The sequence below is a fragment of the Carettochelys insculpta genome, chromosome 5 (assembly GCF_033958435.1).
Source record: "Carettochelys insculpta isolate YL-2023 chromosome 5, ASM3395843v1, whole genome shotgun sequence".
Lineage (NCBI taxonomy): Eukaryota > Metazoa > Chordata > Testudines > Carettochelyidae > Carettochelys > Carettochelys insculpta.
Window position 1 is genome coordinate 97,943,559 of NC_134141.1, and position 27,297 is coordinate 97,970,855.

Genomic DNA, 27,297 nt, shown 5'->3' on the forward strand with positions numbered 1-27,297 from the left:
GATGTACAATTTCAGGATATAACAATTTACTAAAGATTCGGCCCTGTACTCAAGCATCTGCCTAATTTTAATCATGCAAGTAGCCTCACTGAAGTCAACGGAACCACTCAGGATCTTAAAGTTGGGTATGTCTCTTACTGAAGAAAAGCCTTAATAGATTCTACAATTAAAGTGTGGCACTTGTCCCAACATACTTCCTGAATCAGAGGCACACAGAAGTCTCTCGCAAGTTCCTTGTTTATGATTGCCTGTATGCATCCATGAGTTCTTCCTCAGTCTTATTTGGGTTGCATTTTGTCTACTCTCTGTCACCCAAATTAAAACACCGATTCACAGGACAGTCTATATTGAGTTAAAGAAAAAAGTCATAGGACCAGACACTCCACTGGTGAAAATTGTCCTGTCTCCATTTCAAGTTTTGTGTCATCAGTATAGTGAACATCCCAAGCTAAATGTCTATATTATACCCCTTGCTGGTGTTACATATATAGTGTTTGGCAGGAAGGTTTAGTGGAACCCTGTCATTTCCCTGTCCCCAAACTTGAAATCCTTCATGGAAAATGAGCGAGTGCCTGCAAACATCCTCTGAATCTCAGCCTCCAGGAGTGGCTGTGCAGCTCTTTCCATGACATCAGGAAATGCAGCCTCTATGGGCAATTGGTCATTCTCAAGGACCATTCATTATTGTCTATTGCACTAGTGAGTAACCCAGGCTAGTGAGTGGGCTCCATGAATAGCTCTCCTTCATCTCCATGGGCTGCAAGATTGTTGTAACCAAGCCAGTCACTCAGGATCGGGCAGTTTGTCTAACTGCGCTTGTGTACCTAGAAATTGTTGGGTATGCCAGCTGAAATGTAGCAGTGCTTTGACTGGACGTAGTGGGAGCACACAGCTCTCACAGTCAGCGCACTGTGCAATCGGCATGCATCTCACTTCACGTGCCCTTCCTTTACGTGTGTGCCACTTTTGTGATGCTGTCCGGGGGAAAAAAACATGGATGGAAACCAGCTGAATCTGGCAACCCTTCTCATGGGAAACAGTCAACAATGTGTCTTGCAGGCCACACACAGAACCCAGATGGGCCATGTGTGGCCCAAAGTTGGTTACCAGCCCACCTCCCCTACAGCTGCCCCAACACACCTTGTTATTTAATATGTGACATTTCTTTCTAACGATGTAAAAGTTGCTGAACATGGAAAGGTGAACAAGTGGACAGCATGAGGCAGAGAAATGGCAAGAGGTGGTTGTCCATTGATTTGAATGGGTCTAAAGAATGCATAAAAATTAATCTACATAGCCCTGCAGATGCCATTGATCTACCCTAAATACTCCACAACAGCCCTCAAAGAGCTCATCTCTTTATTCTATTTCTTTGCCTAAATAGTTCCCCTTTTAGCTTGGAGTACTTCTGACCCAGAATTTGAATCCTTATTGAAAAAGTATAGCTCTTCAGGAGAAAACCAAAACAAATCCCGTCCTTTGTTGTGGAGCAGGTTAATTCCTCTGCCAAGGATTGCAATTGCTCACTCTGTTAAATGCTTAAATAATTTTAAAACTTATCAACAAAACTTCCGGCCTGATTTTGCAGAAAGGCAAAGCATACACAGCTCCTGCTGGCTTTACTGGGTGTAGTGGAATTTGTCACCCCAAAAATATAAGATTGCATAGAATGTTCCATCGTATAACTTTCAAATGATGTGTATATATAATGGATGTGTGTGTGTATACTTTAAGTACAGACAGACTGCCATTTGTCCAGTGTTGCATGGTGTTATTTGTTCACATTAATTTCACTTCATTCCTCTTCTCCAGCGTTACGGGTGGGTGTTCTACACAAAGAGGCTTGTTCAAACAATTATTAATATACTCAAGTGCCACTCCTTACCTTCGAGGCTTGTAAACAAAGATCATTCTGTTATGTTTTTTTTTTTTTGTAGAAACCAAAACTTAAGCTTGAGAAGCTTATCTAGTGTCCTTGGCTCATCTGAATGGGAACCCACAGCTAGTTTAGTCACACAAAACCAAGTTTATCTTGCTCTTTGTTTCTCTCACTTTATGAGGCCGGAAATCCTAAATCAAGTAGGAAACATGGTAAGTGTGAAGAAACTTTAAAACTGCTGGTGAAAATGTCCTAAAACAACCAGACAGCGTGTGCTGGTATGCAACTGCATGAAGCATTCTGATCAGAATCCAGCTTGTGTCCTGTCTGCATTTTGACACAGTAACCATGGAAATGGGAATGAGCCTGCCCAAAGCCTAACAAAGGAAACTTAAATGAAAATGACAGCACTGGCTTGTGAACATCCAAAACTTCTACCCAGTGCTAATCACTTAGTTTACTCTGTTAAAAATATATAAACCCCCATGTATTTCACTATCTCGAAAGTCCAGTATTTTAGGCCCATTTAACTGTTTGGACATTTACTTCGCTGCTCTCTCAAACACCTATTTATCTGAAGTTTAAGTGTAAAATATGTTCTTTTATTTAAAATGACTGCCAATGAAAAATGTAATGGATATTGACTAGCGGTCAAGAAATAAGTTAAACTGTGAGGAGTATTTGATTATTTAGTGTTCTGATCATATGAAATACCAAGACTTCTACTGAATCTTAAAAAATAAATTCATATTGGAAAATGTCTCATGACCAGATATTTCTAGTGCAACATAGCATTAAATCTAAAGTGTAAGTCAATGAATCCCATATTTATATATTTCCAAATTATGTAGAAATAAACATTCATATTTTGCTTACAATTAATTCATTGCATACTTTCTAAAACTATTTTACTTTTTATTATTAATTTAACTGTTATTAATTTAATTTGTAAAATATAGGTCTTATGTAAGTCATTGTGAAAGAAGAGATACTGAAATGTATAATACTGTAAAGAACAAAATCTCTTAAGAAATAACTTTTAATAAATGCTTTTACTAACACATAGGAATCAAAGACAGGTAAAATCAGTGGCAACTTTGGTTTCACAAAGATTCATACTCTTACTTTAATAACCCAATCCTCATAGTTTAGAATGGGAGGAATTTGCAAAAACAGTTCTACCTTTAGCCAATTCTAGTTAATACTGCACACCCAGAGCTCCACTAAAAAACAAAGGAACACTAGGTTTGCAAAGTCTCATATTCCTCAATTAAGGTTGTCTGTGCAACCCTAGTTCAGCTGCTTTGTGCACATGCATTATGATATGGCCTTTAAATACATGATCACATACTACTTTTTCCACAGGGACCCCAACTCATTTCATGCACACAATGGACAGCGTTCATAAAACATGTTGCTTTCTCTCCATTATTCAACATGTAGCCCTGTTCCTTATTTACTTCACATTAACCAAACCTCACTCTAAAAAGAGAATTATTAATTTCTTTATGGGTTCAGATATGGCGCTCATCGCAGTGGTACTGGATTTGTGATTCATACATATGAATTACTAGTAATTTATTTTCACAACATCCTTAGGAGATGAGGAGCGTTTATTATTGCCATCCTACAGATGGAAAACTGAGGCACAAATAAAGGTCAAAAGCAACCGTCTATTTCTGTTCCCTTGTTCTATCTGAGTTCTGGACAGAGTTACCCCTTGTGGTGTCCTCTGACTTCTTAGAGGTCTTTGCAGAGCAGTGGAGCCCGTTCCAGTTACCCGGTTTTCACCCTATATGGCTTTCATTTCCATTCCTGTTGTTCTCATTTGTTGTCCCAGTGTACACGTGCAGCTCAGAGTCATTGGCATCTCACCCTCAGATAACAGGAAGAGCCTTTTAGCTACAATGGGCTTAGGCCTACCATCTCCAAGCAACCACAACAGATACACACCTTCCAATTCTTGGGACAAATGAGGCAAGAGTCCCAAACACAACAGTCTCCTTCACTATAACATCCCCTAAAAGGGGATTTCAGAGAAGAATGGTGAGACCCAGAAATCTTGGGCTCTGTTCGAGGCTCTGGAAAAACTCACATGCTCCAGTGAGCACAGGCTCTTCTGGCCCCGCTCATCCAACCTGTCCTTCTTCCAGTCTGCTCTGCCCCCACTTCTGATGCCTCATCCCAGTGCCATTTTTCTCACCTACTCTTCAGATATCTCATCCTAGTCCCCAGTTTCAATCATGGCTCTACCATCAGTGCCAGGCTCCGTTTCCTTCGTCAACCATTCCCAATTCCCTATCAATCTCCAAATCCCTTGTAACCAGTTGCCTTTTCCAGCAATTCCCAATTTCTACCTCCTGGACAGATCCTCATTCCTCATCTGATGGGTTTCTCTTTCCTCACTGGACTCCAATCATCTACTTCTCATAGACCCCTTCTGGGCCATTCCAATCAGACAGCTTTATCTTCCACACTGACTGGGCCATCTGGGAGGTGAAGAGGGTGGGGGAATCGTTGAGACCACAGGGGAGACAGTTTCCTTGCTCTCTGTTTAGGCGCAAGCCTGCCAGAAGCACAGCTGCAGCATCACACAGCTACACCTGCTGTGTCCTGGGCTGGAGTATGGTCAGTTAGGAAACAACCTTCGGGAAATGTATCTGCCAAAGTAGGTCTGTACTGAGCAGGGGAAGATTAACGTTTTGTGGGGCCACCAGGCCAGAACAAATGAGGGTTCCCAGTGCTCTTGCTGGGGAAACAGCATTGCAGCAGGACAGCTTGCCCTGTGGATTAAATTTCCCAAAAACTTAAACCAGATGCAGACATCCAGCATGGAAAATTTCAGCCCAAACAGTTACAGTTTGGCAAAGTTATAAGCCACTAAAACCAGAATCTTATAACAGAAAGTGCCAGGGGCTCTAAGAAGAGGCAGTACTGCCAAACTCTGCCTATAGCAAATTATTCATTTCTGATAAACTAAAAAACAACCCACTACTGTCAACCAAATATAGGTATTCTGCTAAAATATAATGAAGGCAGTAGTTTGGCATACAATCAGATATCCCTTTAGGTATTAACTTTTTATACGTATTATTGGTGCTAGAAGTTTTGTCCCAAGATAGAGTGAAGTGGAGGAGACTTGTAGATGACCTATGCTCCATCCAGAGTACAAGGGTTTTAGTCAAGTCAAGTCACTTGTACTGCAGCACCCACAATGTGCTATCTACTTTCTAAACATAAAATTCACCAACCACAGTAAACATAACCTAGCCTAGCTTTCAGAAAAAGATTAAAAAACCCAACAACAACTAGCGAGAACATCTGTAGTCTCAAATTACCAGAGAGAGGTGGAACTGATCATGTAGAAAATAAAGCATATACATAAGCCAGCACAAACCAAATCCACAGCACTTTCACTGGGAGTGTTTTCCAGCCATTTTGTGGTATGATCCATTGAAAACATCTAGATATCTGACTGAATGCAACAGCATTGTAATGGTTCCTCCATTCTTCCCTCCAAATAAGTGAGTCCGCACTAAATTTAGGACTGCACAGAAGATTATTGATTTAAATGGAACTATCCAAATATGAGATAAGTGAGCTTAATCTGTACCTGGGTAATTCTTCTATCACATGTACATCTTGAAAAGCTAGTTTCTTTCCCCAAAAGAAGTTGGTCTACTCAAAATTATTACCTCACCCACCTTGTCGCTCAGCTACACTAGCATAAACTGAGAGCTGCCTCCTTAAAGACTGTGCAGTTATCCTGCATTTACATCAGTTTGACTGGGAGAAGAATAAGGGTCTTTGGCCTTATATCACTTAAGTCAAGCAAGAGTCTGACTAAATCAGTGGCTGTTTTGCTACTGAGTTCAGGGGGAGCAGGACGAGGACCTAGGAAAGTAACAGTTCAGCAGTTACTTGAGCTTTTAGCCCTCAGAATAAATCTCAAACTGAAATCACAGCAGATTTGAACCATAGGAATTGATATTTTGCTTAGGCAACATGTATAATTTAATATACACATGGACGCATCCCCTTACATACAGCTTTTATTGTTAGGGGGAACCTGCTCATAGAATTAGTTCTCATTCACCCCCTTAAACACCGTTCTTCAGAATGCCTTTCCCTGTCTCAGATCTTTTACTCTGTGAATTAGTGGACGTATTTATCCCCCTGGTATGCAGTCACTGTGACCAGGAGAATAAAGGATGGATTAGACAAAAATGCAGAGTGGGCGTTTCACACTTTGATGGCTTAAGAGGTTCTTTCATTATAATATTACTGGTTGCCTGTACCATAAATCTCACCACAGGTTAACATGTTTGTTTCTGACTCACACCCTCCAGTCACACATTCCACCACTTTTCCCAGAACAAGTTGGAACACCTCACAAGTAAAATCTTGCTTTTGGTTGCTCTTCTTCAGCAGACTGGGTAAACAGAGATACATGGAAGTAGTAATATTTAAACCTAAAGGCTCCGTCTACACTAGAGGGTTTTGTAGACAAAACTCATGGAGCATTTACACACAAAATGCATTTTGTTGACAGAAGCTGTTGACAAAAAAGCTGTGTAGATGCTCTGGTGGACCCTTTTGTAGACAGAGCGGATCAAAAGACCAATCAGCTTTTACGTGTAGACAGGATCTGTTGTCAGAAGTTTTGTTGGAACATCTCTTCCAACAGTAACGTCTGTAGAGAGAAGCATCTAGTGTAGACGTAGCCAAAGTGTTTGGGAGGAATTTTACGAGAACTGAAAATCATGAATTATAATTTCCCATGTAAATATACATAACAGTTACACAGTCATCCAAGAACAAGAAGAGGATGTTCACATTTTGCTGTCCTAAGGATTCAGCACCACTGGGTGGAAAAAGAGTCGAGGGAAGTGAAAATCTTAAAAAAAAAAAAAAAAAGAATCCACAAGAAAGAACATCATGCCCCCACTTAAAATGGCTTAAAGTGGAACACTGACGCAGGAAACTTACAACATGACCTGTTACAGAGCAAATTTAACTGGATGCTAACCAGTTTCTCTAGGACATCTTGAAAAACAAAGATTTGTGACACTTGCGTAAGGCAAACATCTCTTGGATATAGTTTACCAGTAGTTTATAAATCGGTTTCCAGTCCCTTAGTGTAGTTATATAAAGAAGAGGCTGAAGGAATGGACAGTTCCCCTTTCTTTAGTATTTACCTTTCCAGCCCTGATTAGGAGTCTGTGTTATCCCCTTTCACAGTACAGATGCCACAACACTTTATCCTCAGAGGGCAGCCAAGGGAAAGTAACTGAGAAGGAGCTCAGAGTACACTGGAGCCTGGGCAGGGGGGAGGGTGATCAAAAGTAGCCAATATGGATTCACCAGGGGCAAGTCCTGCCTGACCAATCTGATTAGCTTCTATGATGAGGTAACAAGCTCGGTGGACATGGGGAAGTCAGTGGATGTGATATACCTTGACTTCAGCAAGGCTTTTGATATGGTCTCCCACAACATTCTTGTCCATAAGTTAAGGAAATATGGATTCGATCCTTGGACTATGAGATGGATAGAAAGCTGGCTTGATGGTTGGGCCCAACAGGTAGTGGTCAATAGCTCAATATCTGGATGGCAGTCTGTTTCAAGCAGAGTGCCGCAAGGCTCAGTTCTGGGGCCGGTGTTATTCAACATCTTTATTAATGACCTGGATGAGGGACTGGATTGCACCCTAAGCAAGTTCGTGGATGACACAAAACTAGGGGAAGAGGTAGATACGTTGGAGGGTAGAAAGAAAATCCAGAGGGACCTGGATAAATTGGAGGATTGGGCCAAAAGAAATCTGATGCGGTTCAATAAGGAGAAGTGTAGAGTCCTGCACCTGGGGCGGAAGAATCCCAAACATTGTTACAGGCTGGGGACTGACTGGCTCAGCAGCAGTACGATGGAAAAGGACCTAGGGGTTATGGTGGATGAAAGGCTGGATATGAGTAAACAGTGTGCCCTTGTAGCCAAGAAGGCTAACGGCATACTGGGGTGCATTAGGAGGAGCATTTCAAGCAGACCTAGAGAAGCAGTTATTCCTCTTTATTCGGCACTGGTGAGGCCACATCTGGAATATTGTGTCCAGTTTTGGGCCCCCCAGTATAAAAAGGATGTGGATTTGCTGGAGCAGGTTCAGTGAAGGGAAACAAAAATGATTATGGGACTGGAGCACAAGACCTATGAGGACAGGATGAGGGATTTGGGCTTGTTTAGTTTACAGAAGAGAAGACTTAGAGGTGATTTAATAGCAGCCTTCAACTTCCTGAAGGGGAGCTCTAAAAAGTAGGGTGAGAAACTGTTCTCAGTGGTGTCAGATGGCAGAACAAGGAGTAATGGTCGGAAGTGGAAGAGGGAAAGGTGTAGGTTAGATATTAGGAAAAACTACGTCACCAGGCGGGTGGTGAAGCACTGGGATGCGTTGCCTAGAGAGGTGGTGGATTCTCCATCCCTTGAGGTTTTTAAGTCCCGGCTGGACAAGGTCCTGCCTTGGATGACTTAGTGGGGGTTGATCCTGCTTGAAGCAGGGGGCTGGACTAGATGACCTCCTGAGGTCCCTTCCAGCCCTGTGATTCTGTGGGCTGGGTTCGTGGCAGCGTGAAGCTGGCAGGACTTCAGCGGTGAAATAGAGCCGGTGCATCCGGCACTTGGGTTCTACTCGCGCAGGGGCTCGGCCTGTGCAGCAGGTGGGAGCTGCTGTGAAATCCCGTCCCAGCACCCGCCCCCCGGGTGCGGGCTGAGCAACGTCCGGCACCGCAGCACCAGCCTGCCTGGCCGCCTGGGCTTCCGAGCAAGTTCATCCCGAGGACGCAATTCTGCCCCACGCCCGGCTGCGCCCTTAGGGGGCGATCTCCGGGCTCCAGCCCTGGCCGCCAGCAAAGGGATCCCGGCGGGGCCAGGATGCCCCACCCCCTATTCCAGCAGCCCGCTGCCGAACTCACCTTGGCTGAGCAGCAGCACAGCGATCCACGTGCCCCCGGGCTCCATGGGTCCTGCCGGGCAGCGCCAACTATCCGGCCCAGCGGCTGCCGCAGCTGCCAGGTGCGGGGCGCTCGGCTGCAGTCTGCCCGCCTTCCCGGGCACAGCCGCGAGACAGCCGGGGAGGGGGGAGGAGCGTGCGCCGGGGGCGGGGCGGGGCGGGGCTGGGCAATGCGCTCTGCTGCTCCGCCCGAGCGGGCCCGGCTCGCCTGCTGCTCCACTCTCTCCGGGGAGCGGCACTGCCCGGCCGCACAGGAGCACACACGCGTCACCGTCCGCCAGCGGGACGTGGGTCCCTTCCACCCCCGTACGGCCAACGTAGCCAAGCGACTCCTGGCGCACCCACCAACACAGCCTCGCCCAAACCAGCCCCCGGCGCACCCACCAACACAGCCACCCCCCAGTGCACCCCAAAAACCCTGCTAACCTGCCCCCGGCGCACCCACAAACACAGCCACACCCCAGTGCACCCCAAAACCCCCTCTAACCTGCCCCCGGCGCACCCACCAACACAGCCACCCCCCAGTGCACCCCAAAACCCCTCTAACCTGCCCCCGGCGCACCCACCAACACAGCCACCCCCCAGCCAGCCCCCAGTGCACCCCAGTGCACCCCTCTAACCTGCCCCCGGCACACCCACCAACACAGCCAGCCCCCAGCCAGCCCCCAGTGCACCCCAAAAACCCCTCTAACCTGCCCCCGGCGCACCCACCAACACAGCCACCCCCCAGTGCAGCCCAAAAACCCCTCTAACCTGCCCCCGGTGCACCCACCAACACAGCCTTGCTCAAACCAGCCCCCAGCACACCCCAGTAACCTGCCCCCGGCGCAACCACCAACACAGCCACTCCCCAGCCAGCCCCCAGTGCCCCCCAAAACCCCTCTAACCTGCCCCCGGCACACCCACCAACACAGCCACTCCCCAGCCAGCCCCCAGTGCCCCCCGAAACCCCTCTAACCTGCCCCCGGTGCATCCACCAACACAGCCACCCCCCAGCCAGCCCCCAGTGCACCCCAAAACCCCCACTAACCTGCCCCTGGCGCACCCACCAACACAGCCACCCCCCAGCCAGCCCCCAGTGCACCCCAAAACCCCCACTAACCTGCCCCTGGCGCACCCACCAACACAGCCACCCCCCAGCCAGCCCCCAGTGCACCCCAAAACCCCTCTAACCTGCCCCCGGTGCACCCACCAACACAGCCTTGCTCAAACCAGCCCCCAGCACACCCCAGTAACCTGCCCCCGGCGCAACCACCAACACAGCCACTCCCCAGCCAGCCCCCAGTGCCCCCCAAAACCCCTCTAACCTGCCCCCGGCGCACCCACCAACACAGCCACTTCCCAGCCAGTCCCCAGTGCACCCCAAAACCTCCTCTAACCTGCCCCTGGTGCACCCACCAACACAGCCACTCCCCAGCCAGCCCCCAGTGCACCCCAAAAACCCCTCTAACCTGCCCCCGGTGCACCCACCAACACAGCCACCCCTCAACCAGCCCCCAGCCCACCCCAATAACCCCTCCAACCTGCCCCCAGCGCACTCACCAACACAGCCACCCTCCCAGCCTGCCCCAGCATGCCCCAATAACCCCCCAACTTGTCCCCAGTGAACCCACCAACACAGTCCCCTCAACCTGCCCCGAGTGCACTCCAAGAACTCCTCTAACCTGCCCCGAGCACAGCCAGCAGAAGAGTAACTGAAAATACCATGGGGCTGGTGTTGTGACAGTCTTGTGTCCCATGTCTGTCTGTACTGGCTGCCTCATTATTAGCAATATTGTGGGTTATGTCCAGGAAAAGCAGGCCAAATCAAACCTTTCCTCTGCCTACCTCTCCACCCTCTGCCAGGTTGTCAATTACACATCCATCTGCATGGTGATCCACCTCCAGCCGAAACTCTGCGGTCTCGGTGCACCAAGTTTATGTTTGTTTGTTTTTCAAATTATTGTTGTCTTGTTTATAGTCATTGTACATTGATTGTTTGATATATTTTGTTATCATAGCCTTGCCTATAGTCACTATGTTGCATTTGGATATATTTTGTCATTGTAGCCTTGGTCATAGTTATTAGTTTGCATTGTTTTGTTGTTTGATATGTATTTTGTTATTATGGACTTGCTTTCATTCGTTGTTTCCTTATTAATGTATGTTGCCTTTAGTGTAGATTTAGGGTAGTACCCCAGCACACCCGACCAACACAGTCAACCCCCCCAATCTGCCCCATCACATGCCAACCTGTTCCCAGTCACGCACTAACCCACCCTCTCCCCTGCACTAACATACCTCTCCAAACACCTACCCAACCTGTCCCCCCAAACACACCCTACCCCCACCAACTTGCCCCGTGAACACATCCCCGCCTGCCCCTCCAAACACACGCCACACCATTAATCTTTTCCCCAGCCAGACATTAACTTGCCCCTGCAAACACACGCCAGCCTTTCCCAGCAAACACACCCCATTCCACTAATTGCCCCTTCAAAACAAAAAGCAGTCAAGTAGCACTTTAAAGACTAGCAAAATAGTTTATTAGGTGAGCTTTCGTGGGACAGACCCACTTCTTCAGACCAAGAAGTGGGTCTGTCCCATGAAAGCTCACCTAATAAACTATTTTGCTAGTCTTTAAAGTGCTACTTGACTGCTTTTTGTTTTGATAGTGTATAGACTAGCATGGCTTCCTCTCTGTTACTATTAATTGCCCCTTGAAACACATCAGTCTTCCCAAACACACCCCACACCACTCGTCTGTCCCCAGCCACCATCTAACCTTCCCCAGACACCCCAAATACTTCCCAATCTGCGCCTCCAAAAACCCCACCAACACATCTCCCCAAACGCACTTCACCCCATCCCACTAACCTGCCCTCCAACTACACACTAACCTGACCCTCCAAGCACCCCCATCCACTGACTTTCTCTCCCTACATACCTCATCCCAGTAGCCTGTCCCCAACAACCACACACTAACCTGTCCCCCAATACACCCCATCCCATTAATTTACATTTGCAGACTAAGAAATCCAACACACACAACCTGTCATGAGATAGCCCCTCACCACACATTGTCCTTCCTTAACCCTATCTAAAATCCATTCACCTCCACCAACACAGGCAGCCTTTTCCCCTAAACTGTTGCCATATAGTTACACCTGTGTAAAAATAAAAGAGTTTTGCTGTATGCTCTGATGTAGTAGAAGCTTAGCTCAGCCTCCTAATATCTCTGTTGGAAGTTGTATGGTCAAGGGTCTTCCACTGAGAAAGGCTAGTCCTGGACTGCTGCTGAGCATTTTACATTGTACATTGTCAACCTTACATCAGGGCTCTCTGTTCCATGGACTCTGATTCTTCCATCATGGGACTTCCAACAAAAACATCTCTTGCAACAGAGTTGTACTGTAAAATCTCAGCTTCCCTGTACATCTCTATGGCTACGTCTACACTAGCCCCTTCCCTTTGGAAGGGGCATGGTAATGCGCGAGTTGGGAAGATGCTAAGGAGGCACTGCCATGAATATGCAGTGCCTCATTAGCCTCATGGCAGCCACGCATGATTCAAAAGTGGCACTTTCAAATCACATGCTGCCTGTATAGATGGGTGCCTTTTAAAAGGACCCCCTGGACTTCGAAAGCCCCTTCTTCCTATAGCCTAATATTCATGGCAGTGCCTCATTAGGATCTTCCTAACTCACTCATTACCATGTGCCTTCCAAAAGGAACGGACTAGTGTGGACATAGACTGTGTGTGTTATACATCTATATCTCCACACACAGAGTCTATATAACACACGTTTCCAGAGCTCAAACAGTATTTGCTTCTTCGATCTGTTGACAGCCTGAAAAAATAGTTCTGAGAGATGTGAACTCCTCGTTTCAGTTATGGAGTAAGTGAAAAAATCAAAAGCAGAGACGTAAAATCAATTGGGTTAACATAAAAATAAACAACAGTGGATGCTGCACAGATCATATAATTTGTTCTCAGGTTTAATCAAATAGCTCTATCTTTTAATCTAAATGACTGCTACAGATTTTCCATTCTGCCAAACCAGAGTACTGAAGAATCCAAGAATCTCGCCGAAGGACTGAGTTCAGTTGCTATAGAGTACCCATCACGTTGTCTGCTGTGTACTAGTTAATATGCCATATTTTTGTCTTTAACACATCAGAGACTATAAGGGTCAGAAATGGACACCAATCTGAAGCTGAACAGGAAAAGCCCATGTAAGTTGCTGGACCTCTGTGCTGTTTTTAGCCAATTAGCACTAAAAGCACTACCTGGATAAATCAAAGCCGTGGACAGACATTCTCCTTTTCTTCCCCACAATTCTAACTCGTATCCAAATTCACATTGATCCCTTTTTTCATTCTGTTTGGAATCTAGTACAACAATGATTCTTTGGTGAGTAAATATAACTTTAGGGCTTATTTACATAGGGACAATAGAGTATTGGCAAAATTCCCCTGGAATAAACCTGGAATGATGGTATTCCCCCCCACTCCCGATATATTTTACACCACTGTTAAAATGATATAAGCCCTGAGAAACTGGGAAAAGATAGGAGGGACTTGTCATATAAGTCATTTATGAATACCTTTCCATTATTTAGCAATTTCCTGGTGCACAGCCACTTACTAACCCTGACACACCTACTCATGAACAAACATACATAGTCACTACCTTTATTCCCAGAAAACATACAGTTACTTACTAACCCTTAAAGATTCCCCATAAATACTCAGTCAGTTACACACAGCTCTCTGAATACAATCACTCAGCTTCTCCTGTTCTGAGACATACTTCAACATGCCAACACACTCCCTCAGGATGTACAAACACTGGGGCCGTGGCTACACTGTAAAAATAACTTTGAAGTTGCTTACTTCAAAGTAACGGAATTCAAAGTTGAGCGTCTACACATATCCTACTTTGAAGTTAAACTTCAAAGTAGACTACTACTCCATTCCCAGGAATGGAGTAAGGACTTTGAAGTTGGGCTCCCTTACTTTGAAGTTAACTTCAAAGTAAGGGAAGATATGTGTAGATTCTCTGAAGTTAGTTAACTAATTAACTTCAAAGTTAGTTCCTAATGTAGACACACCTTGGACATTTTCAGCTGCAATAATAAGTACAATGTAGTAGTTCTGAAGCATTGCACTGGTCACTCCTGGTCTTCTAGAGGAAGTTTATGCATGTGAAAGCACACATACTATTAGTGGGAGAAATGCCCCATACTTTGTTATAGATACATCCTAAAGCAAAGAGAGAAATGGCAGCAGATCCTACTAAAAGAAAAACAAAAGCACTATATTTAAATCTAGAAATTCACAACATATGAACATAGTGTCCCTATGTATGAAACTTATGGTAAGGGGAAGATTACCAGTGTTCATTCTTTTGGTCAGACAAGGGAATAACATAAAACACAAAGCACAGAGAATAATCTTAGAGAGGTAGATGTTAGTCTGTATCTTCTGGGAAATCCTGCTCTGAACAAGTGGGTCTGTCCCACAAAAGTTCATCACCTAATAAATTACAGTGTTAGTCTTTAAAGAGCTACAGGACTGCTGGTTTTTTTTCTTTTGTAAAAGCAAGACAGCAAGGTGCCTTACCTGCAGTCTTCCCAGAACCTAGACATAGTTACGTCATTCTCACTGTACATGTGGCCTAAGGATATGAAATTCTCACACACATCATTCTAAGACAAAGTGTCTCATGTACAGACAAAGGCAAAGGGATTTTTATGTTCCACACACCCACACATAGGTATACTAATACATGGTACAGTAAGTGCCGTACAAATACCATACTCTTATAAATGTGACTTTAAATGGGAATGCTTTACTGATTAATGATTTAAGAAGCTTTGGATACTACTATATCTTAAATATGACAGGAAAACAGTGCCATCTTATCCCATTTCCCATTTTCTTTAGTAGTACAGGTTGAGCCTCTCTAGTCCAGCACCTTCAGGACTGAATAAGAGAATTTGCCGACCAACAGGAGGTCTATGTTATCTAGCAGCATTAGCAACACTTCCACGGCTTACTGGGCTCTTAGAAGACATTTAGGGGCAAATTCCAGCTAAAGAATATCACAGAACACAGAGAGCCAGGACTGGTGACTGTAAACAAACTTTATGGGCCTGCAGAAAACTTGTCCACACTCGTGATAAATGGATATCCACTGAACTAAAACCATGCCAGTCTATGGATGTTTCTGGACAAGAGAGTACAGGATTAGAGAAGTTCAGCCTGTATTAAACAACAGCTTCTGATACTACTATATTGTCATGTAAATTGATTTTATATCTTACACAGTGCCATCTCATCACATTTCCTGAGCTCTTTATTGTATTGTTATACAGACACTGATCCACATTTCATCTTAGCATAATTTTTTCCAAGTTAAAAGACACCAGAGATCAGTTTGTTCTATGGTGGGTATAGTTCCTGCTCTGATAGATGCTTTTGATAAAGAAAAATTACAAAAGTCAATGAAAGAACCACAGATCATTGCACTTGGATATATGTCCAAACATTCTTATATGAAAGGAGCAGAAGTTGAGGTTGAGGTGGGGATTTGAGGAATAAGTAGGAAGGGAAAATGGAGTTCTCTCAATATAAGAAAAAAGTTCAGTGTCGGTTCAGTTGAAAGGTGAAGAGAAGATTTATGTGCATACTCATGAAAACAAATAAGCAGTCAAATAGCACTTTAAAGACTAACAAAATAATTTATTAGGTGAGCTTTCGTGGGACAGACCCACTTCTTGAGACCATAGCCATACCAGAACAGACTCAATATTTAAGGCATAGAGAACCAAAAACAGTAATCAAGGTGGACAAATCAGAAAAAAAAATATCAGGGTGAGCAAATCAGAGAGTAGAGGGGCAGAAAGGGCGGGGGGGTGGGAGGCCAAGAATTAGATTAAGCCAAGTATGCAAACGAGCCCCTATAGTGACCCAGAAAATTCCAATCTCTGTTCAAACCACATGTTAATGTGTTGAATTTGAATATAAAAGAGAGTTCATCAGCCTCTCTTTGAAGAATGTTGTGAAAATTCCTCTTCAGTAATACACAAACTCTTAAGTCATTAACAGAATGACCCACTCCATTAAAATGCCGACTAGCAGGTTTGTGGGTCTGGAGTGTTTTTATGTCTGTTTTGTGCCCATTAACTCTTTGTCTAAGAGAGTTTGAAGTCTGTCCAATATACAAAGCATGTGGGCATTGTTGGCACATGATGGCATATATGATGTTAGTTGAGGAGCATGAGAATGTGCCTGTGATTCTGTGAATAACCTGGTTAGGTCCAGTGATGGTATCTCCAGAAAAGATATGTGGACAATGGCTATGGTCTGAAGAAGTGGGTCTGTGCCATGAAAGCTCACCTAATAAATTATTCGGTTGGTCTTTAAAGTGCTACTTGATTGCTTTTTTTGTTTTGATAGTATATAGACTAGCACGGCTTTCTCTGTTCATATTCATGGTTACTCTGCCAATAATGTGAACATGTGTTCTCTTTTCTCTTTCAGCAGGATTTAATTATATTAAAACATTTCAATACATTTTATTTTATAGATTTTTGGATAGATTACATTTTCTTTTAAATTAGAGGTGAGAGAAGATCACCAGTAGAACAGATGTTGTGAAGATTGTCTATAGAATGAATGGGAAGTTTTTCAATCTCAGGAGACTGAAGGCTAAATGCAAGACCTCCACAATCTTGATCATGGAGCTCCAGTATGTAAATGACAACATGGTTGTTGCTTTTTCTCCCACAGACCATCTTAAGTGCCTTTGCTGAAGCATAAGAGAATCTTGGCCTCACACTGAACATCAAAAAGACCAAGGTGCTCCACCAGCCTTCATCAATGTGACAATCCCATGCACCTTCTATTGAAGACAACGGAGAACTGCTCAGGTATGTGGAGCACTTTCCATCTTTTCATTAAAGTCGACATTGATGCAGAAATCCAGCATTGTCTGAGCTGTGCAACTCTGCTTTTGCCCACCTCACACAACGGGTCTTTGAGAACCAGGACATCTATCCCAAGACAAACCTCCTTGTATACCATGCAGTGGTTGTTCCTGGACAACATACAAGCCTAATTTGAAGGCACTTGAACAATATCATTACAGTCATAACCCGAGATATGCACATTCAGGTTATGAGAATTTGACTTTATGAGGAGTTTCATTTAATACCCCTACTTCGGCTTAAGAGGCATTCCTTCGCATTTACAAGGACTGATTTGGATTTTGCACGCCTCAGCGGGACGTGGCTTCCTGCAGTGGGAGAAAGGCCGCGGCTCCAGGCAATGGCTGCCCACAGCTGCATCCCGCTCGGCGCATCTCTCCGCAGTGCCCGGCAGTGGTTTCCCGAAGCCCCCGGCCAGCCGCACTGTGCGCCCACCTCCGGAGCCAGGAGAGGAGGGAACCATGCCCATCCACAGAGCTGCCGCCTCGGGCACCTTGGCCCACCCTGCCTTTACCTTGACACAGCTGTGGCTGGTCTGGTTTCCACCTTGGCACTGCAGCCACGACGTGCCTCAGCCTGGCCGGTGGCCGTGGGCTCCCTGTGCTCCTGGCAGCACGGGCTGGGGCCAGGCAGAGGCTGGTGGCTCTGGAGACGAGCACTGAGGGGATGGAGTCAGCTGCATCAGTCTTGATGAAGAAGCTGTGCAGGGGGGCGACGGCACCCTGCAGGAGGGTGGTGGTCTGGGGCAGGGAGGTAGACTCCTCCAAGTCCCAGCAGTAGATCACGCCGCTCTGTGAGACATGGATGCTGGGCCTGCACCCTATCCTGGCCCACCACTGCCACTCACCCCCTGGGTGGCTAGGGGGCCACCGCTGCCCACCCTGCGCAGCTGTGCCTCAGGCACCGCTTGCCACCTGCGGCGTTCTGTCCCATTTAGCACCTGGCTAACCCGCTGCTGCCATCTTGGCCACCGCTGTGGGGGCCTCTGCACCGTGCAGGCCCGCATGAGCGAGTCATCGCCCAGCTGGGGGCCCCCTATGGCTGCCTAGCTCCCTCCACGGCCAGCCCGACACCGCCCCCTCCCCGCTTAACCTAAGCTGCACTCAGGCTGGGCTGCCTCCCTGTGCCCTGCTCTGCCCTGCCCTCCCGCTTGCCCTGGCCCCGCTTCTGCAGCTGCGGGCAGATACCCAGCCTTGCGCCCCCCTCCCAGGCGCTCTTCGATTTCCTTTCCCCTCACAGCCCTGTCTCTACACCTGGGACAGCCCCCCCCCCAAATGCAGGTAAACAGCCATATTATAGAGTAATTAATGGAGGGAAAATGCCTTGTTAGGTTGTGTTATGATAACTAATGTTAACTATTGAAGTAATTGTGTTCATTTTAATGGGATTTGGCGTTGTTTTAGCATAAATGGGTGTAAATTTTGGGGCTCAGGAACACACAAAATTTTTTCACATTGAAATTAATGGTAATTACATTTTTGACTTTTGAGAATTCACCCAAAGAGGGGCTTTTCAGGATCGAATTACCCTCGTAAGGTGGGTGAAGACTGTAATGCTGCCTCAGGAAAATCCTAAATATCTCTTGGGATGATAGACATATGAATACTAGCGTCCTGAAAAAGTAGAACATGACCAGCAATCATTCAACAACAATTTTGTGGGACGGGTCACATGGTTTGGATGTCTGTTCAGCACCTTCCAAAACAGATTCTGTTTTCCAAATTGGAAGAAGGACAGAGGAGCATTGGGGGCCAGCCAAAGCGATATAAGGAAATGCTGAAGGAACACATGAAAGACTGCAGCATTGGCATTGATACATGGGAGAACGTTGCCCATGACTGTCCCCAGTGGGAAAACGGTAATTCGTGAGGGGGTGGTGCAATTAGAGAGGTCCTGCCACAGTGCAAATGAGGAGAGGCAGGGAAGAAGAAAAGAGCATCAAAAACTGCCCTGCACCCCTAAAACAGCTACCAACACCTGCCTCTTCTGTGATAAGATCTGCAGCTCCAGAACTGGGCTGATCTGCATCAACAGACTCACAAATAGGAGAGTGACATGAAGACACTACTCATTATCGAGTGACTGCCAAGAAGAAGAAGAAGTAGAGCAATCCACTGTAGCTACCTATAAACATACTTAGGGTTTGCTGTAGCATCTGTCACCAAAATATCTGAGTGTTTCCTAGATCCACTAGTTATGTGTGAAACTACTAAAAGTATGTATTTTTTGTACCCAGCAGCCCTAGTAAAGGACCAGAACCCCATTGTGCTATGTGCTGTACAAACTCAGAAGAAAAAGGCAATTCCCTATCCCCAGGAATTTATAATTTAAGCATAACTCAAGAGATGACAAATGCATATTGATGGGCCATAGAGTACAAGTAAACAATTTGACAATATTGATTATTATCATTAAGGAGAGGATAACAAACGGTATGTATTACACAGCACAGTGAAGCTAAAACTTGATAATTATTGATTAACCCCCTACTGGGCTGATACTAATATATTTTAGATCACTACTGAGTGGAAAATAGCAATTTTAATTAATACCAATTTGCAAGATATCAAACCAGTTTCGTGCAAGAAAAGCTTTTATATAAAGTATACAAAAGCCTGTGTACATTTAAATACATATTTCAAATGTGTTTCTTCTTGATAAACTTTAAAGTAACTTTTCTCTATCAAGATGAAGATTCCAGAAGATAAGTGGTTTGACTGGAAGTTACTGTCATTGTTTTGTTTCCCAGAACAGTAAGAAAATGAAGGTGATGGACCATCTCGTAAGTTTGAATTTATTGTTAATTTTGCCAAAGAATAAAATCCAGTGACTAGTTTTGTTGCTAGGGCTTTACCAGTTAAATAGTTTTACAGATGTTTATACTGAACTTTTCATAATCTGATGACATAATACCATTTTCAGACCTTTTTATCCAGATATGGCCACACCATCTTCCTAAGAAGTAATTTCATATGTCTGTATTTTTGATAATTTTTTGTTTGGGCAGCGGGGTGAGGGTGAGAGAAGAGTGTTCTGTGTGCTTTGCAAAACACAGAATATTTTTAAATTGCTGTTTTAAGTGGGACTTTTTTCCAAATTAATGTTAAAGAAAGACCTTATTTGAACCTGAATGGACCAAGTTACATCATCCCAAATTAGGTTTCACACCTAAGTTGTCCACACACCCTTGGAGGGAGGCACTGCAAGGTAGAGTAAATGAAGTTTGCCAATGACAGCCTGGTTAAGGCTGAGAAATCTTGTCTTTCAGGTCAATAAGCTGCCTGAGTGAAGAATGACCTTCAAGAATCTCTGTGATTGATCAGTTTTGGAGAGGAAATCAAGACAGTAAAGGACAGGCCACTACAGCCTTTTTCTTTGGGTCTTTCTCTGGACTCAAAGCAGGACTGATAGCCAGAAATGCTTGGCAGCTGAACGTTACTGTCTGGCCCCTCCAGCTTCTACTGTATAATGATTCAGAAGACTGCAAGAGCTGAAGAGTTTGAATCTCCCTAGTATCTTATTTTTTCCTTTTTCTATTTGTGTGAAGTCGTCTGTGAGTACCAGGGAATATCTCTGTACAATGTGCGAATTCTGTGGGAGGTTATGAACAATGTGTGTTGACCAAGTGACAACTTTAGGAGGTGCAGTCTTTGACCTTCTCCTTGGGCTCTTTGCCTCCATGTTGGGTTGGAATGCCAAAGGCTGATGGCAAAACAAGAGAGGAAAGCAGACTAAGTACCCAGTCTCTGAGCACTGTATGCCCCTGACAGAGTTAAACAAGGCACACAGAAGCTTCACTTTGGGGTCTGAGTTCTGGCAAAGTGGTATGTTAAAGTGGCTTGTCTGAAGGGTCAACACTGGCCCTGGGGGCCTAGGGCAGGTGGGCTGAGCACTCCATTTCTAAGTAGCTGCAGTAGACAGAATCAGTACCCAGGAAATCTGCCAGAGAGGCCAACACAGACATGAATGCCATAAGCTGCCCAGGCTCCAGAAGCTGAACACACCCCAGGAGATCCAGAGCACCAGAGGCTTGGATTTCTCCCACCACGGTCCCAGCGAGTGGACCACAGAGAGTGTTGACTAGGCTCTGTGGCATCTCAGTCTTTTTATACTTTTATTTGTAGAAGCCAACAGCATGTTATCACTCTGTACAATTTAGTCAAAATCTTTTGACTATACCTAGAGATTAAAAATATACTAATACACACTGCATAATAGTAGCTTTGTACTAATGAGGAGATGAGTTACTTAGATGAATCCATGCAGTAAATCATTCCACTATTTTTTATACTTACGACTTCAGTGTTTGTATAATTATGTGTAATGATAAGGATGAAGGTGCGGGGGGAAAGGCAAAACTAGAATAATGGCCAAACCCATAGAAATATTTTGCTTATGAACATTTGACACTTCAAAATAGACAAATGAAATTTATAGTTTCTTTCCCATTTGTGAATTTCATTAACTGTGATTTCACTCTACTGTGCATACTAATTGTGCATTGGAGAACTTCACACTCCAGGCACTTTCAGTGAGAAACATTTTGCCCGGCTATTTTTCTCTCTCCATATGTCACTCACTGGGAGATTTAATGCCTACTCCAAATCATAGTTCTCAGGTAAAAAGGTCATTTTCTTATTGAAAATCTTTGATGTCACACCTCTAACTGTATTAATTCTCTGAGTCAAACCACCTATCATTCCACTCCTAACACTTTTGTGAGAACCGTTTACATTCACTTTGGGAAGCAAATTTTCTCAAGGGAAAATAAAGCATAAATAAATGATCTGATAGAGTAACTACATCATCCAAAATAACCTGACTTTCCTACAAGAGTTGTTGGGATTGAAAGGGAGAGGAAGCAACTTGACAAACAGAGAAAGACAGCTAGATCAAGAGTGGACTATTATGAAATATAATAAACAATTGTCAGCATGTACTTGACTCTTAGATAATGGGAGAAGATACAAAACAGCTAGGGAAGAGGAAATAGAATTGAAGAAATGAGATGTGTCGTTTATGGAGAGAAATCACACAACCTACTGTCCAAAGTTTTTTTTTTTGTCCTATGGCAGATGTCCTATCAGATTTTTTTGAGCTGAATAGCATCCATGTAGGAGAACTTTGAAAATGGGACTGTCCACTGAAAAGTTAGTATGAAAATGGCAGTTTGGGCCTCAGTCTACTCTGAGCTGAAACTTCTGATTTCCAAGTACTCAGATACTGTGTGGTGGCAATTCCCATACTATAGTCTGTGGACTAACAATGGTTCATGGCACACTTGCTGACTATATGAGGTGGGACCTTTTTTTTTTTTCAGGGGCTAAATTACTTTAAAACAGCATGGATTACTTTCCTCTTATTCATTTTCCATGTAAGAAAATATGGTAAGTGAGTAGGTACAGTGAAAGCATTCCTTAGACTTTTTTTCTTTTTAAGCTAGAACTGGAAGGGACCTTGAGAGGTCATCCAGTCCAGTCACCAGCAGGACCTACAACCATCCCTAGTTGTAATCACAAAAGGGAGGGGAATTGTCAGTGGGTGAGTTTCTTCATTAGCATGTGACACACACAGGCCTTGTCTACACTACAGCCCTCTTTCGAAAGGACGGCTTTCAAAACAGAACGTCAAAAGTCGTCCTTTTGAAAGGGAGCGTCCACACAGACAAACAGACCGAAGGTGCGATCCGCTCTTTCGAGAGTCCCTGAGTACAATTTCGAAAATGAGCATCCACACTATGCAGGGCGCTCTTTCGAAAGTACAGGCGCAGGAAGTCTCGTGGGCAGGGTTGCATGGCAGACGAGCCCTTCTGGGACTGCAGCCCGCCGTCCCCTTAAAGGGCACCCCCCATCCCATACCTTGGCCTGCACATGTCCAGGGCCAGGCACCTGTCCCCAGGCTCGCACACCGAGGAGACCAGAGGAGGCACCCCAGGCCCCCATGGAACCCAAGCAGCCCCCTGTCCCCATTGACGCCACGGCCAGTGTACTGGCTGTAGTCCTGGCCACTTCGCAGCAGCAGCTACGGTGGCCAGCCTACTAGCCACCCTCCTGGAAGTCATCCTGAGGGTGCAACGTCCCCAACCAGTCCCCCAGGGCATCCGCCACCTGTGGAGCTTCCCCACATGCAGCGACTGGTGGGACCAGCTGGTGCTGGAGGACTGGGGCGACAACCGGTGGCTACAGAACTTCTGGAAGACCAAGGGAACATTCCTAGAGCTGTACCACTGGCTCGCCCCAGCCCTCCAAGCACCAGGACACCCGCATGAGGCCAGCACTCTCGCTCCAGAAAAGAGTGGCCATTGCCCTCTGGAAACTGGCTAGCCCAGACAGTTACTGATTCATTGGCCACCAGTTTGGGGTGGGCAGGGCCACCGTTGGGGCCATCCTCAATGAGGTAAACCATGTGCATGCGGGGACCAGGGGATGGGGGGCACTCTAGCATAGGGCACCATCGAGGACCACAGGGCAGTCCTCACCAGGGACTGGACAGGGACAGGAACAGGGACCCCTGGGAGGCCTGCCCTGCAGGGGACAGGGATGGTCGGGCATACTGCTCCTCACCCCATGCTCATGAATGCATCCTCCTCCCGCTCCCTGAAGGCTGTCCGGGCCATCAACAGGGTCCTCCTGTGGCAGCTGGTCCATGTCAGGGACCTGGATGACGCTATCCAGTGCTTTGAGGAGTTGGGCTTCTCAAACTGCTTCAGGGCCTTGGACAGCACACATCCCCAGAGCACAGCAGCAGGGCTTTCATAAACCCTAAGGGCTACCACTCTGTGGTCCTGCAGGCACTCGTCGATGCCAATGGTCAGTTCCAGGACATCTGTGTGGGCTGGTCCAGCTGTGCCCCTGATGCCAGGGTGTTCCAGAACTTGGGGCTGGGCCACCACACGGCTGAGGGGACCTTCATGCCCCGGCGGGAGCTCCCCATTGGGGACTCCACAATGCCACCCTGCATCGTGGTGGATGTGGCCTACCCCCTGCAGGCCTGGCTCATGAGGCCATACATGGGACACACATAGCCCAGCTACAACTTTTTTAATGAGTGGCTGAACTGGTGAAGCAGGCATTTGTCCGCCTGAAAGGGTGCTTCAGATGCCTCCTCATGAGGCTGGAGGGGGGCCTCCCCAGTGTTCCGGCAGTGGTTGGGGCCTGCTGTGCACTGCACAACCTTGTGGAGGCAAAGCATGAGCCATTTGTGCATGGGTGGTTCATTGAGACAGGGCACGGGTTTGAGCAGCCCCCTGCTGCCCCATGCCACCAGGCCCAGCGGGATGGGATGCAGGTACGGGAGGCCCTGCGCCAGGCCTTTGAGTGGGGACCACAGTAACCACCCCACCCTGCACATGCACACCCCACCCCCATGCACACACACCCCACCACCCCATACACCCCACCACCCCCACACATGCACAGGGGATGCAGATGGAACCATGAAATAAACACTTAACTGCTGTTACTGCTGTGCCTATGTATAGGGAGGGGTATCACAGAAAGGTGGGCTGGGGGAACTGTATACAGGGGCTTTGCGGCTCCAAGTGGTCATCCTCCAGGCCCTAGGAGGGCTGAGGGTAAGGGCAGAAGGCCCTAATCATTTACTGGGGTCGAGGGATGGGATCCCTGTCGCCCATGTCTGTCCCTCCCCCTGGAGTCCAGGTGGTCCGTTGTGGCTGGGCTAGGGCGGGTGGCATGGGGAGGTATGGGCGCTGCTGGGGTGGGTCCCCTGCTGGCTCCCTGGGGTCAGATTGGGGGTGAGTGGGGGGGCAGGAGGGATGGCCTCACCCTGGCCAGCACTGGCCATCAACATATGGGCCAGCTGCAGCCGGGCGGCTGGGGGCAGGTGGGTTGGGACAAAGGCAGAGAGGTTGGGCTTACTGCGGGGGGTTTGCTGCAGGGGGTAGAGTGGGGAGACTGGGAAGGCAGGGGAGGTTGGGGGTGGGGAGGCTGACCAGGGGACCACGGAGGCGGTTGAGTTTGGGGGTAGGGAGGCTGACCGGGGGACCAGGGAGGTGGGAGAGGTCAGAGATGGGGGGGGTGGCTGGGTGATGGGGATGAGGGGTGGTAGAGTAGGGGCAGGAGGGGTGGGTAAGGGAGTGGCTTGCAATGGGGCGGCAGCTGTGTCTAGGTGGCTCACCACAGTCCGGGTCAGGGCATCCATGTTTGCCGCGACCCAGTCCCAGGCCTGCTGCTCCATGGCAAGCCACTCCTGCAGTATGCCAGTAAGATCCTGCAGAGCTGTGGTATGGGCAGTGTCCCCTGTCTCCTTGTCACCGCCCTGGCGGTGCCAGCGGATGGCCTGGTGGCAACCCCACAAGGTCCCTGCTCGGGATCCAGGCCGCTTCCCCTCACCCTCCGTGGGGGGGCTGGTCTGGCCACTGGGTGCAGGAGCTGTGGAGACAGAAGGGGAGGGAGGAATGGGCCATTAGTCCCAGGAGCAGGTCCCCTTGTCCTGCCCACCTCCCCTCCCAAGGTCCATGTCTCCGGGTCCCCCACAGGGGTACCAAGGACATGCACCCCCTGCTGTTCCCCAGTTCCTCCAAGTCTGATCAGCATGTGGTGCTGTCCCATCTATGTAGTTCTGAGTGCTGCACATTGTGCCGCTGAGCCCGGGGAGCATAGCTGTCCAGGGTCCACATGCACCTGGGCTGGTGGCTGTGTGGGATGCCTGTGGCCACCCTGGGTGGGACCTGACACTCCCTCCCTGGGCACTAGGGAGGCTGGTGTGCACGCCACCCACCTATGGGTCCCTCCAGGAAGGCAGGCGAGGCACGGTCAGATGGGGTCTGGCTGGACGGCCCAGATGGGATGTCAATGACAAGGGCCCCCTTGCTTGACCCCTCATCATCACTGGTGGGGTCGAGCTGCTGTGCTGTCTGTGGTTGCCTGGAGCTCCTCGCCTTCTGTCGCCACCTCTGGCTCAGTGTCAGACATGGACGTGTCGAGGAGGATGGCAGGGGGGTCCGGCATCCTTCGGCCCCAGGAGGCGGTGGAGCTCTTTGTAGTAGGGACAGCTTGTGGCAGCTTCCCCTGACCGCCCGGCTGCATCCCAGGTCATGCAATACCCCTGCTGCAGTTCTTTCACCTTCGACCAGACCTCGTCTGGTGTGTGGGTGGAGTGGCCACAGAGGCTATGGCATTGCGGCGACGGACCCCCATTTGTTGGAGGACATCCTCATCTTCCCATAGGGAGAGGAGGTCCTGGATCTCAGCCTCTATCCAGGAGGCGGCTTGACACTTTGGGGCCTGGCCCACCTCCTGGGACAACTCCCTGCTGTCTTTGGGGGGGCCCTAGGGTGGGCGGGGGTCCGGGTGGCTGGCCATGGGTCCAGGTGCTGTGAGGGACTGGCTGGCCGACATAGTGGCTGGTGAGCTGGAGAGCAGTGTGGCCTCACTGCTGCCTGCATGCATCACACTGTTGTCTCATATTTAGCTTGTGGTCCACTATAACCCCTAGCTCCCTTTCTGCTGTAGTCGTTCCTAGACAGTCTTTCGCCATTCTGTGTGTGTGAAACTGATTGTTCCTTCCCAAGTGGAGCACTTTGCATTTGTCCTTATTAAACTTCATCCTGTTTACCTCAGATCATTTCTCCAATTTTTCCAGATCATTTTGAATTATGACCCTATCCTCCAAAGCAGTTGCAACCCCTCCCAGCTTGGTATCATCTGCAAACTTAATAAGCGTACTTTCTGTGCCAATATCTAAATCGTTGATGAAGATATTGAACAGAACCGGTCCTAACACAGATCCCTGTGGAACCCCACTTGTTATACTTTTCCAGCAGGATTGAGAACCATTAAGAACTACTCTCTGAGTATGGTTCTCCAGCCAGTTATGCACCCTCCTTATAGTAGCCTCCTCTAAATTGTATTTGCCTAGTTTTTTTTTATACGAATATCATGTGAGACCGTAACAAATGCTTTACTAAAGTCTAGGTATACCACATCTACCGCTTCTCCCTTATCCACAAGGCTCATTATCCTATTAAAGAAAGCTATCAGATTAGATTGACATGATTTGTTCTTTACAAATCCGTGCTGGCTGTTCCCTATCACCTTACCACCTTCCAAGTGCTTGCAGATGATTTCTTCAATTACCTGCTCCATTATCTTTCCTGGCACAGAAGTTAAGCTGACTGGCCTGTAGTTTCCTGGCTCAGAAGCATTTATTACTACAGCTATAGGAGAGAATGCAGAGCGACAGAGGTTTGGTCTTCCATCGATGCGAACCCTAAATGCAAGGGCTTATATAGAAAAATTACCTCTGTGACCATATAGTGAAATGCTGACAAAAGGCATATCGACAGGAAACTCAGTAACACACAGTTGTTCCCAATAAAGTATACAGTTGATAAGAGGAACTAGCAGGTCAAGGGTTGATAAGAGTCTAACGGCCAGACTTGTGTTTTTTTATACATATTCAGCTAAATCTACTAATATCTTCGTTTGT

General features: G+C 47.0%; 1 protein-coding gene across 1 annotated transcript in view; it reads right to left on the reverse strand.

Moving 5' to 3' along the window:
* ITGA2 (integrin subunit alpha 2) overlaps window positions 1–8,969 on the reverse strand; it is a 102,711-nt gene extending 93,742 nt beyond the window's left edge. The window contains exon 1 of the mRNA XM_074995581.1: window positions 8,839–8,969. Coding sequence (XP_074851682.1) covers window positions 8,839–8,884 — 46 coding nt within the window. The 5' untranslated portion in view covers window positions 8,885–8,969. The remainder of the gene's footprint in view (window positions 1–8,838) is intronic.
* Window positions 8,970–27,297: the final 18,328 nt, after the last annotated feature.